Source organism: Capra hircus, chromosome 7, assembly GCF_001704415.2.
Source record: "Capra hircus breed San Clemente chromosome 7, ASM170441v1, whole genome shotgun sequence".
NCBI classification, from domain to species: domain Eukaryota; kingdom Metazoa; phylum Chordata; class Mammalia; order Artiodactyla; family Bovidae; genus Capra; species Capra hircus.
The window spans coordinates 52,804,834-52,819,064 of NC_030814.1; the positions used below are offsets into that span (position 1 = coordinate 52,804,834).

A 14,231-nucleotide genomic window follows, 5' to 3' on the forward strand; every position below is an offset into this window, starting at 1 on the left:
TCAGAGCATAGGTTTGACTTTATTTTACTTTTTTGTTTTTTAAGAATAAAGAAGGATCAAAAATTAGAAATTTGCTAGGTTCAGTAAACTTTAGTTTCTGGTTCTAAGAAAGTTTTTAATGTTTTGACAAAACAAAAGTCTTTAAGGTCATGGAGACTTGTAACTTTTCCAATTGGTTACTAAGACTGCATCAGAAAGATTTAGCCTGCCATAAAGGCAGAGGAACCAGAGATCAAACTGCCAACATCTGCTGTATCAGAGAAAAAGCAAGAGAATTCCAGAAAAACATCTAATTCTGCTTCACTGGCTATGCTACAGCCTCTGACTGTGAATCACAACAAACTGGGATAGGAATACCAGACCACCTTACCTGCCTCCTGAGAAACCTGTGTGCAGGTCAAGAAGCAACAGTTAGAACCAGACATGGAATAATGGACTGGTTCCAAACTGGGAAAGGAGAATGTCCAGGCTGTGTACAGTCACCCTGCTTATTTAATTTATATGCAGAGTACATCATGAGAAATGTTGGACTACATGAAGCACACAAGCTGGAATTAAAGAATGCTGGGAGAAATATCAATAATCTCAGATATGCAGATGATACCACCCTTATGGCAGAAAGCGATGAGGAACTAAAGAGCCTCTTGATGAAAGTGCAAGAGGAGAGTGAAAAAGTTGGCTTAAAACTCAACATTCAAAAAATGAAGATCATGGCATCCAGTCCCATTACTTCATGACAAACAGATGGGGAAATAATGGAATCAGTGAGAGACTTTATTTTTGGGGGCCCCAAAATCCCTGTAGATGGTGACAGCAGCCATGAAATTAAGACGCTTGTTCCTTGGAAGAAAAGCTATGACAAACATAAGACAGCCTATTAAAAAGCAGAGACATTCCTTTGCCAACAAAGGTCCATTTAGTCAAAGCTATGGTTTTTCCAGTAGTCATGTATGAATGTGAGAGCAGGACCATAAAGAAAGCTGAGCACTCAAGAATTGCTGCTTTTGAACTGTGGTGTTGGAGAAGATTCTTGAGAGGACCTTGGACTGCAAGGAGATCCAACCAATCTAAATCCAATCTAAAGGAAATCAACCCTGAATATTCACTGAAGAACTGATGCTGAAGCTGAAGCTCCAATACTTTTGGCCACCTGATGAGAAGAGCCAACTCCCTGGAAAAGACCCTGATGCTGGGAAAGACTGAAGGCAGGAGGAGAAGGGGACGACAGAGGACGAGATGCTTGGATGGCATCACCAACTCAATGGGCATGTGTTTGAGCAAGCCCCTTAAGATGGTGAAGGACAGGAAAGCTTGGCGTACTGCAGTCCATGGGGTCGCAAAGAGTCAGACATGACTGAGCGACTGAACAACGAAGTCTAAGTGAGGCTGCCTTTATTTGCCATTCACAATGTTTGTAACCTGTGTTGGATTTTAACTTATGAAAAATTTATCTTTGAACTTATAGTATTTGAAATTTCATATTTACCTAGACTGGCATGGTGACTATTTTTATTTACATATTGATTAATTGCTGATGCATTTCTTTAGTTTATTTCCATAGGTTTTTACTCAGTATTATGAAAAAACTGAAATATACAGAATATTCAAAGAATGTCTCTAGAACAGTGAACACAATATACTGACCATCTAGATTTATTTTTTTAGATTTAGACTTAGTATTTTATCACTATCCTTCCTCTGAATATCTTGCCAGTCTTATTTTTTTGATATATTACATGATGCAGATTATCAGTACACTTCACCCTAAGCACTTTATCATGCATATTACTAGCACAAGGTAGTTTTGTGACACAAGAATTCTTTGTCCATGTGTTGAGTGCTTAGTTCTTTCTGACTCTCTGCGACCCCGTGAATTGTAGCCCTCCAGGTTCCTCTGTCCATGGGGATTCTCCAGGCAAAGAATACTGGAGTGGGTTGCCATGCCCTCCTCTAAGGGATCGAACCCAGGTCTCCTGCACTGCAGGTGGATTCTTTACCATCTGAGCCACCAGGGAAGCCCTGGTGACACAAGAATTCTTTGTCCATAGTCTTTCTATTAATTCTGAAATGTCCTGACAGCTTCTCACTCCACATTGACAGCTCATAACACTGGAGCTGTATTAGCACACCTAGGTAGGGAAATAACCAGAAAAAAATCTTAAACTGTCTTTAGTAATCATACTGTTGCTGACACTACTGGTCTTATCTGTGGGAAAAGTAAATGAGTAAATATGCCAAAAGGCCAGGTTTTTCGATCTCCGCATTACTGGCATTTGGGCCAAATAATTAATTCTTACAGGGAGCTGCCCTGTATATGGTAGGGTGTTTAGGAGCAGCCCAGGCCTGTAACTACATGCTTTTAATACCTTCCACTTACGACAACCAAAAATGCCTGCAGACTTTGCCCAACATCCACTTCAGGGAGGAGGGGGCTAAAGGTAGGAGGCCAAAATTACTTCTGGTTGAAAACCACTGACCTAGGCAAAAATCAGCAATGACCACTAAAATCACACACACAAAAGGAACAACTAGATGTATCCTGAGGGAAAGGTCATCATCAGTTGGTCTGCCAAAAAGATCAAACATAAATTTCATCACATCTCTGTAACTGCCTGCTAAATTTACAGGAAATTCAGAATGGAGGATTCTATTAAAAAGTACCACTAGGATACAGTAATAAAACCCAGACTGTGGGATTCTATAGAACAAATAATAAAACCAAGGAGAAAAAAGAAAACTAAGTTGAAAGGGAATCTACACATTACAGGACTCAAGAAACAAGCCAACTCATTGCCATGAGTAGACCGAATACAGATTAAACAGAATAGGTAACTGAAGTCCTGATGTGGGGAGAGGAAGGAAAGGGAGAACCAAACAAAAAAAGGAAAGAAAAACAGACTACTCAAAGCTAAGATAAAAAGATGTACTTTTACAAAGTTCTCATAAACATACTCATTTATGAGAATATATATAAAAGCAATTTTTAAACATTTCAAACAATAAAAAAGGAGATTCAGGATCTTACAGTGGTTCAAATCTATAATTATAATCAGTAAATATTAACAGAGAGTTCTGTGAGAGCAAGACACTGCAGCAGTTGAGTTTTAGATTTGAGAATCCAAAATAAAACAACCAAAAAACATTCAGTATTTGACATACTTTTTTTCAAGTACTTTCTCTATCTATTGTGTAATAATGTAATAATCAAACATGGCAATAAATAAATAAATAAAACAACTTACTAATTAAGTAACCTACATACCACGGAGTACCAGGAATAGGGGTAGTAGCTACTGGCTTTGCCTTCTGGGCAGCTTTTTCTTCCTCAGTCATCTCTTCTTCTTTGGGCTCCTATGGGAAATTGTATTACTCCCATTAAATTCATATCACAAATTTATACTTGAATATCCCACAAACACAAGACTGCAAATACCTTAAAGTAAAACTAACATAACGTCTGTTGCTACCATAGAGAGGGGAGACTCTGAGTCAGAATTTCTAAATCTTTGCCCCTTAGGCAGAGCTGAATTCCACGACAGTAGAACCCATTGGCTTCCCAGATGGCACAGTGATAAAGAATTTGCCTGCCAATGCAGGAGATCCAAGTTTAATCCCTGGGTCTGGCAGATCCCTGGGAGTAGGAAAATGGCAACCCACTCCAGTATTCTTGCCTGGAAAATCCCATGGACAGAGGAGCCTGGTGGGCTACTGTCCATGGGGTTGCAAAGAGTTAGACATGACTGAGAAGGCATGCACATAGAAATAAAGACCCCGTCAGAAGATGTTTCTAACTTAGAGAGTCACTAACTATCTGAGTAGAAACAAGGAAAGGGGTATAGAATATTCGATTTCTTCATTTAAGGTTGTTTCTTTTTCTGCTAAATTCCTTACTCAGCAGAACATCCAAAAAGCAGAGCTCTTTTAGTGCTGTTCAGAGATTATTCCATGCAAGAAAGGACAGGTAAAATACAATGAACAATCCCCAAATATGAAGTTGTACTTAAAAGTATAACATGTACCAGTCTGTAAGTCAGGAGGAGACATCAGCTCTGGTCTAGGGCCCTTTCTTTCTAGGGGGGCTTTGGTTTCACGTAAGAAGTAATTTAATGAAATTTTCAAAGGGAAAATTAAATTACAAATTTCAAAGAACCCTAAAATTTCAGGGATCAGATTTACAGCAATTATCTAAAACTATAGCAAACAGATTTTCAGTTACCAGTAAACTGTACCCAACAATCAACGCTGGCTCTCACGTCAGTAGGAAATGGCCCTTTACCTCCTTTATCTCCTTTATTGGCTCTTCTTTAGGATCCTCCTCCTCCGTCTCCATTGGCAGAGGTTCTTCAGAAGGTTCTTTAATTGGCTCTTTAATCTTCTCCTCTAGTTTTTCTATTAAAAAATGAAGATAACATCACATAGTGATTCTGATGTAACTTCTGATGAACTCTGAGACTAAGAAGTTAGGATATTCCATTTCTAGCTTTTAACCACAAAAATAAAACATTCTTCCTGTAATATCATACTCAACTTCAAATACCTTGCTATAGTAATTAGGAAACTGTCAGCAGAAAAGAACTACTGATTTCAGAAGGACATAAAGTCTTATGTTCATGTTATCATTTTTGCTACAAATGAAAGGGATAACATATTAAAAAACAGAAACAGGGCATGAGTCCTCTTCCTCCAAGGTTCCAACAGCCTAAAGTTTTTCTTCAGCACACACACAATACACACATTCCTTCCTGGTCACTACTATCAATCTCAGTAAGCATGATGACAGTAATTCAATAGCTAATTAGGCAATTATGCAATTCCTGACAACAGTAAAAAATATATCTGTTACTGTGGACATATAATTTAACTTCTCTAGATGGTAAAATGACAGACAAACCTGTAAGCAGAACAACTGTGGCTTTTTAAATAAATACATTATCAATTCAGTGGAAATAAATAATCCAACACTATATAAACAGAAAATCCCTCAAATGTTTTAAAAAGGAATTAATTCAGAATTTCAAATACCATTCTATGTATACTATGTCCCACTAAGTCATTACAACTATACCTTTTTCCTTTAGCTCTTGGGGTTTTTCCCAGGTTGATTCTAATGTTCTATTATTATAATAATATGTCTTCCCATCTGCTGTTTTATATTCAGTCCACTCAGAAACTGCTGTTGCTCCAGCTAAGGTAGCAGGTGAAGCTGCAATAGCAACCTGGGGATGTATCATAGGTACGATAGGAGGGGCCATTCCTGGCAATACACCTAAAAGAAGAATAATAGAAAATATCAGATCCAAGTACCAAATTGTGATACAAAGTAAAACTTTAAAATATGAGCTAAATCTTTCTATTAAACATCAATAAATGAATGAGCCAACTGAAACAAAAAAAAATCATATAAAATATTATTTAATTACTTAAATCTGGCTTACTTCTAATGCCTAAATTCAATTAGATTCAGAAATTCAACCCAAGAAGTACCTTAAAGTCAGAAATTTGCGTCACACCTATAATGAAATCTTGATAAATCATAATAACATAAAACTATAAAAATGATAAGTTCTCTAATTTTTATAAAGAATTTCCTAAGTTCTAATGAAATCAAAGCAACAAGCACATTTACTAAGAATATTTCCTGAGGTAAAATTATTTTCTTATTCTAAGACACCTAAAAAGGATATGAATAAAACTCTATTTCAAAGTAAATTATTGAAAAAATAAATAAGCAAAAATAAGTCCCTGACTTTGTTATCAAATCAATTTTAGCATACTAAGTGATGAAGTCACATAGCCCTGTAAACTCTGACAGTTTATTATTTTCCAAAAAGAGAGCAAAATTTCTTTTATTTTTAAAAGATAAGCCAAGATCTATATTTTTCACCAGACAGCTAAATAAGCTGGTGCTACATAATCAAAAATGTGAATTAAAATTGGAAAAAAAATTTTCATATCCTATACTAGAATTTAAGTTTCAGGTAGTTAACTTCAGTAACTTTAAAATGCAAATTTATACTATACACACACAAATATTCACACACATAAACTCACTAGCATGCAAGCATAATCACATCACTTTACACATGGAAATGATTTTTTATATTTAACTTAAAAACACACATCAAAAATAAAATTAAATGTTATGAATATGAGAATGAAGTTGTTTACACTTATTACAGAAATCAAGATATAAAGTGATCTGACCTTATTTGCTTTTGTGAACCAACAAAGCTAATACTACAGGCAACTGGGAAAATTAAGTGTTGGCCAAATATGACAACTGTATTTATACTGCTCATTAAAAAGAAAAATATAAAAAAAAAATCCACTCACTTGGGCAAAATAAATAAATAAAAGGATAAACAACAACATTCACTACCATGCCAACTTACAGACAAAACAAACTAAGATGGTTTTAAAAATTACCGGTCTTGGTGGTAGCGACTGTCTTTACATACGGGCAGCTGACTATTTGCATCATTGCTACACCTGTAAAATGGATAAGCAAGCATACGTTGGAAAGCTGCCATTGTATGTCGGCTACCACTGGGATTCAGGGAAATAATTTACCACTACAGTTTAGAATGTTATTTCCAAATGAAAAAGACCAAGGATGGAGTAAAATTTCTGTTTGACATTTTGCGGGAAGTGGTGCCAAATTCAATGATAACTAATTCTAAGTTGTAGCATCAATTACCTTTTTATCAAACCAGCTGGTAATTTTTGAAGGAGTCTCAAGAGTTTAAAGTCAACAAAGGAAGAGTCCCTTCATTACATATGCATAACAGGTTTCCATGTGGGACATTTTCCCACAGGACATCAAGTCTATGCTGCTTAAGAAACCAGTGAAAGGCAGACACAGCATGGCACTGACAAGACACCTTCTCTGTGCTGCTGCTAAGTGGGAACTACATGCAGAAGCAGAGGCATGGAGCACAACCATGCAGAAGGAGAACAGTAAGATAGGACAAAGAGTGAGAGAGCAAGGAAGAAAATTAAGTAGGAGACAGATCCAAATACTCTACTGCAAATAATAACAAGGGCAAGGATGAAGAGGAGGGTAGCATTCAACTGAAGACAGAATATCCACATGTAGTGCCTGCTCTGTGGAATGCCATGGGCTTGGGACACTGTGGAGGTAGGCTATCAAATTAAGAAAAATACAGCCCCACTGATGACTACATGGGTTGATTAATTTCGAAACCTCAATTTGTTTAAGCTAGCTAAAGGAATGGAAATTACGTACAGTTCTGAGAAGAATGAAGCCTCATCACGATGCAGTACAATGATGATAAAAAGGGATTGAAAGGAAAAGCTGGAAAACTAAGATTTTTTTAATTGAGGAAAGTTTAAATTAGAGTGAATTTTTAAAAATTTTTAAAGGAAAAGGCCTAAAGCAAAGGGTTGGGAAATTAAATTTTATCTCCTATTTGTTTTGGCTAAAAAAATACTAAACCTATTTTGGTACTGACAAAAATTAAAACGAATAAACTATTTTCCCCACAAAGTACATGAAAAGAAATTCTTCATGATTCAGAGAAAAAAATTAAAGCTAAACCCCTGGGTTTATAAATAATGTGCCTATGTTCACTCACACACACACAAAAATACTGCCAATTTTTGCAAACTGCCTTAACTTCTTAATTACATTTTAAATAAAAACATAAAGCTAAACCTTCTATTAACACTGAAACTAAAACAAATGCACTGGATCATAAAAGCATGCTGAGTAGCTATATGTACAGTTTTATTTTCCATGTTTAAAGAAAGCAATGGAAAAATTCATTTGGTTAAGGAAGTTACAACATGTATTAGGTTTAAATTAGTATAAATACTGCCATCTGCAGGACCACTGAGCCTAGTAAGCCAGCACTAGAAATTCAATTCTTAGAATATGTGAACTTTATTCTCAAAGATTGTTCCTGAAGACATTCCCCAATAAATAATTTCAACTATACAACTAAAACAGAAGAAAATCCTACCTACTGATATTTAGGCCTAACTGCCATTGTCTAATATCAACTGGGCCAACAGAGAACTCTTGTATTTGACTATCACAGGTCACGATAAAAGAACGTCTCTTTCCTCTCATGTTAAAAAGACCAAGTTAAGGTTTTCTGAGGGTGACTATATGCATACCATGAAGACTCACAAAATAACCAAAGAGCTAAATTTTTAGTCTTCTTTTTACTTTTTTAAAAAAATTTTTAAATTTTATTTTTTTAGTCTTCTTTTTAAAAGGAGCATTTGTTCAATTTCCCTACAACTCCATCCATCCTCAAATTATGTTCTATCAGGAAATTAGAAAATTCCATTTAGTATTCTGGATAATCCTGATGTCACTGACTATAAAGTTCTTAAAATTCCAAATAAGATTTTACAGTAGAAATCCTATAATCCTAATCCAATTCACTATCCCAAAGCCCACCTCTGAAGGTTTTATTTTACACCTAACTCTTCCACTCCTTTCCTTCTTTTTGTTTGAGTATCTCCTCTTTAATCATCCTCAGAGCCATACTGCTGTCTCAAACAGCATTTAAGGCTCCAAGAATAATTACATCCAGATCCCCCATTTACCTTACTATAAATATTCAACAAATATTACTTCAAAAATATTAATATTACTTTCTATAAAAAATTAGTTCCCTCTCCAAAGAATCTTTGGTATCATGCACAAAATTTTATAGATTATCTAATTCAGGTCATCTTCCAACTGACCTACAAAATGTCATTAATGGCTGCCATTTATTAAACATCTTTTGCTGTCAAACTTCATAGGTGCTACCTCATCTGGTAACCCAAATGTTTACCAACTGTAATGGTGGGTGAGGGCCAGAGAAGACCAAAATATTCAAAGGCAGCTGTAACTGAAGGGATTTTATTGTGAGAAAATTCCACTTCCTATAAAAATAATTTGGGCTGTTCTTTGGTACTAGCAAGAGTAGCTACTCTTTGCTAGTCACTGGTACTATTAAGAACCTCCATAGAAAAACCACTCTTTTAGATAACAGCCTTTCCAATGTTTCATACATGTTATTATGCTACCTCTCAATCTTCTCTCTACAGAATTAACAACCCCAGCTCCTTAAGATGACTCAGAATTCAGGATCTGGTCTTAACACTGTCCTGGCCCTGAAGCAGACCAAGATTGCAAGAGGTTATATCATGCTTTTATCCATTTATCACTTCATTTTCTACAAAGAGTACTCCAAGCAGGAAAGTATGTAGCTTTTTATCTTTAATTTTGAAAAAGGGTAATACCTAGTATTTGAGAAAATTTATTTTCTTCTTACTTTCAAATGATTTCAGTTTCTTAAATATTATATACTATGCATTATCTAACACTACAAGAACATGAAAAAGATTTTACAAAAAAACCCACTAATTCTTAAATTTCTGGCTTCTTTCTTCCTCAGGTATAATAGCTGAAAGTATTCTTTTCAAAGTAGTTACAAGGAAATAGACAATTAGAGCAACAGTGATAATTCATGTGTACAACTCTTAACAGCTGTATCACAACCTTATTTTACACAAAAACTGATGCAATAAAGCAATAAAGCATCAGTCACGTGGAAGAAACATGAAATTAGACAGGAGGCCTAGGTTCTATTCATCTTTGCTACAAACTAGCCTTGTAAACTTGATCTCTTTAGTGAAAGTGTCAGTTGCTCAGTCATGTCCAACCATGGACTATAGCCCACCAGGCTCCTCTGTCCATGGGATTTCCCAGGCAAGAATCCTGAAACGGGTTGTCATTTCCTCCTCCAGGGTATCGTCCCAACCCAGGGATCCAAACTGGGTTTCCTGAACTGCAGGCAGATTCTTTACTGTCTGAGCCACCAGGGAAGCCCTGACCTCTTTAAAGGATCAATATTTTCAACTATAAATCTAGGAGAACAGACGGTGGATTAAGGAGTAAATGTGTCTGACAACAACAAACACTCTATTTAGGATGCTGAACACTATCACTGTTTAATTCCTATGGGGGAAAATTTACTCCAAAATCTTATAATTCCTTTTCTAGTTGAAATGATTTCCCCTAAGAAAATAAAACACACGAATTCACTGCAATTATGTAAACATTTAAGCGCTATGTTATACTTCACAACTGTTACAGGGGAAGCATGCGTTTTGTTTCACATGAATTTTTAAAATTATATGACTCACAATTTTTTCAGTATAACATCATTATTACGAGCACAGTATTTGGATCTGAAGTGCCCAGACTCAAACCCCAACACCTTATCAGCAGCTATGTGACCATGGGCAAATAACCTTAACCTGTCTGTGTATCTACCTCCTAAGATGGTGGTGAAAATTACACGACTTGTTACATGTAAAGTCCTTGGACCAATGGATGATATATAAATCACTTGTGGTAACTCTTATGACGTGATTTCTTAACTTCATACAGTCAATCCCTTAAAATATGGCATTTAGAACATATTTACACAGAAAGATGATCACTTTTAATTCATTGAGGCCATTATCCAAAATGAGTGTAGCTTTAAATGTGGCTCTAATTTTAAGACATGTAAACAACAATAACAAAAAAGGACATTTACCAAAACTGAAGAGAAAATATTGCAGTTAGCCATGAATCTTTCAAAAATGTTTCAAACAAGTGAGATTCAAGGCAAATTTCAAATGTAACAGACACATGAGAACAAACTAACTGACAATATGAAACATAGCTGGGAAACCGCTATCACCCGCTGGTTACCTGGAAGTGGAATTGGCATGCCGGGAAGGGGGACTCGGAACGGAGGCACCATGACAGGCGGAAAAGCAGGGATTGCTGCTGCTGGCTGAGGCACTGAATGCGGAACAGCAGGCGGCAACGTCTGCGGGTGCGGCTGAGGAACGGTTTGCACAGGCGTGGCTGTAGGAGCAGGAGTTGAAACACTAACTGTAGGCGTGGCAACTGAAACAGCAGAACTTGGGGTCTGATCTTGTGTTGTGGGTGCTGATAAGAAATAAAACAAAAATATGTATCACTCGTTCATAAACGATTTTACTATACTCATTCATCATTCACTCATTCAGTATTTAAGGGCCCATTCCATGCACTGCAAGCTATTTATAACAAGGTCTCTGTCTTCAAGAAGCTTGAAAATAGTCAAATGAAACACAAAAAATAACTAAAATACAAAGTGAGATGGGATAAATGTACAGGAGTGTGAATCAAGACCCAAAGACCACTTCTACTGTGAGACAGTACAGAAAAAATTTTATACTGTGATGATAGGCCTTGAAAGATTATGATTTTAACAAGGAAAATGACAAAGTGAAAAGAGAAAATAAGCAAGTGGTGAGAAAACTGAGTAAAAGCAAAGAGTAGAGGACAAAAAGGAATTGTTTAGAAAACAGAAGGCAAGCAGTTAACTAGTCAAACACTAGGCATACCAACAGAACCAGTAAATTACAACTGGAAAGGTAGGCAAGAAGCATAATCTGGGAAGCCTTGAACACACAACTAATGAGTTTGCACTCGACTGGGTAGGGAAAGGGAAGAACTCATGTAAATGCAGAGACATAATCTAAAAGAATCAACACCAAACTATATCTGTATACACTCTCTTGTTTTTACTACACATGCTTCAGATTTGATTTTTCTTTTTTAATAAGAATGCATTCACGTGTTATTTATGTGACTTCATGAATGTAAAAGGGATGGGTGGAGGCAGAATGAAGGTTTCTGAATGAGAGTAATAATCACTGTTCATTTGATGAATTAACCTGGCAGATGCATAGGAAGAAAAGGAAAAACAGAGATGTGAAAATCAATTTCAACACATCTGGAGTTGTCCAAGAAAGGAAGAACAGAGGGAAAAAGATATGCAATAACTAATGACTGACTGGATATGAACAAATGGAGTAAAAAAAAAAAAAAAAACGGATTTCTTTATAATTATTTCAAAATAAAAAGGTTAAAAAAAGAGGGGAAAAAAGAAACCACTCAGGTTTCCAATGTGAGACCAGGAGACTGTGAAATTTAGGATAATCTGGTTCTGCTAACACATTCTTTTTAGATATGAAAAATAAAAACATTTCACCCCTGGTAATCGCACAGAAAATCAAACTGTGACTCTCGAAATATATAAATTCATATTTCCCTTCTTTAAAGTTTCAGTTCTCAAATATAATACAGTACAAAACTAAACCATCTAGTTCCAAAACAAAATTTGTTTTTATAATTCATTGGTAACAAATACGTCATCTTTATCTTGCAGAAGGAAAAATGTCAAACTTTACCTATATTGGACTAAGAATGAATTCATCAAATTTATAAATAAAACAGTGCTTTCCCAACCTTTATGCCAATTTTATTCTAAGGGAAAGCACACTGTTTAATGCAAACCACCCAATAATTCAACTGAAAAATTTGTCTCTATCTTTCCTTCAGCTCCTAACAATGAAAAACTCACTTAGGCTGGGAAGATGTGTGCAATTTCATACTTGTTAATGAGGGACTCACCTTGGCTAAATAGACAGCAGGGCCAAACAAGTATCTTCAGGGGCCCAGGAATGAATTGGTGGTCTAGCATAGACCTAGCCTTAGGGTACAGTATCATATTAATATAATTTTATAACAGTGTGAAAAATACAAATTACATGCAACATTTGCCCAGTCCCATACATATAGCATTTATCATTTGTAATCTACTGCAATGGCTGAAAATATATCTAGTTATTTCCCAACTTCCCTGAGAAGCAGGATTTCATCAGCATTTTTCACAAACTTGCACAAGATAAAACGAGTTTAGGCTCAACTGGGGTTAAAATATAAACTCCTTAATTTTTAGTTCCATTTACCCACAGATTTATACTGCAGTTAATAGAATTACATTTTTTCAAAGTATTATGGTAATAGTACTTAGTAATATTTGTTAAAATTATGATAGAAAGTATTGGAATCAGGAAAATGAGTTAGAAAGGGATCAAATTTCAAGGGGGAAAGATACACCAATGGAGATGGCAGAAAGTATTCACTCATCCTCTTGCTGAAACAGGATTTTCTGACTTTGATTAGTGGCCGCAAGTCATGACAGAAAAGGGACAAAGGAAATAAAAGAATTAAATGAGGAGCTGGGAGAATGGTAGCTAGGACTTTATAGTAAGTAAATTTCTATTAACTCCATTTGCTAAAATGACTAGTATAACACTAGAACTCAAAATATACTACTAATCCAGCCTCGGACCTTAACTAAAGACAAGTGACTACCTCTAAGAGATGGAAAAAATATATTAAGAATTATAGTACGGTAACACTTCATGACAGTAAATCAAGCGAAATAAAAATAGATGTCAGGAATACTCAAAGACAACATCAAAACTGATGTTTAAAGGCAGTAAAAAGAACAAGATTTCACTGTTTTGTTCTTAGAATAAAGATGTTCCTTTCTATCACTAAAGAGTAGTGCAAAAAAAAAATGAAAACACAGGAATTCTGAATAAAATGGTTAATAACCACAAGACACTTATGGGCCTACTGACAGACCACTCCAATACAAAATGGAATATATAGAGAACAGTTCAAAGTTTTTGGCTATCCACTTTCCTTAACAAGTACTACGGACTTCTCTTTCCGAAGAAGGCAGGGAAAAAAACAGAATCAACACAGAGCCTCCCCCATAGAGCCACACTGCTTTTAACGATCTCCATCTCCCATTTCAACCAAAAGTACCCCATAAAAACTGGCAGCTTTCTGCCTTGCCGCACAGGTTTAAGAAACATTTGCCTATAAAAAGGCAAAGATCCTCAACCAACTAGCTAGTATCACTGCTAAACTTCTATATTTTCAGAATTCAACATAGCTACAGAAGAAATCAGACTAATAAAGCATCATTTACATCTTTCTATTAAGCATATTTTCTCCAAAGCTATCTAAAAAATATCAGATAAGGCCTTTAAAAAAACTGTCTCCCTATCACAGGTACCTTACTACTACGGTTACTCCTTGTATAAATAAAATCAAATTTGAATTTTTAAAATGACTAGATTTCTCTTATTTCTTATAAGGTAATATACACTAATAATTCCCTAGTCCCCAAAGCTACTGGTGGAGGGAGAAGAGTTTCTTTTCTCCCCCTTATTCTCACCTATTATCCAGGTAGGAAAAGACTCTAAGGATTGTAATTGCCTTATAAGGATAACTATGTATCTTCATATCATATTAAATAATCAAATCAATAAAATTATTTAAATATTTGGGTGCTCAATCTGAACCT

At 35.6% G+C, this 14,231-nt stretch overlaps 1 protein-coding gene across 11 annotated transcripts in view; it reads right to left on the reverse strand.

Moving 5' to 3' along the window:
- Positions 1–14,231, reverse strand: part of TCERG1 (transcription elongation regulator 1) — a 51,894-nt gene that overhangs the window by 26,738 nt on the left and 10,925 nt on the right. For 5 of the 11 annotated variants that reach the window (XR_001295919.2, XM_013965665.2, XM_013965663.2 and 2 more), the window contains 5 exons: positions 10,724–10,966; positions 6,427–6,489; positions 5,066–5,266; positions 4,277–4,389; positions 3,263–3,351 (listed from right to left, as the gene is read on the reverse strand). Coding sequence is in view for 10 of the 11 variants with exons in the window: in XM_013965665.2 (XP_013821119.2) it covers positions 3,263–3,351; positions 4,277–4,389; positions 5,066–5,266; positions 6,427–6,489; positions 10,724–10,966 (709 nt within the window). In the remaining variant the exon portion in view is untranslated. The remainder of the gene's footprint in view (positions 1–3,262; positions 3,352–4,276; positions 4,390–5,065; positions 5,267–6,426; positions 6,490–10,723; positions 10,967–14,231) is intronic. The other 6 variants (XM_013965667.2, XM_005683101.3, XM_005683105.3 and 3 more) reach the window with 3 other exon arrangements.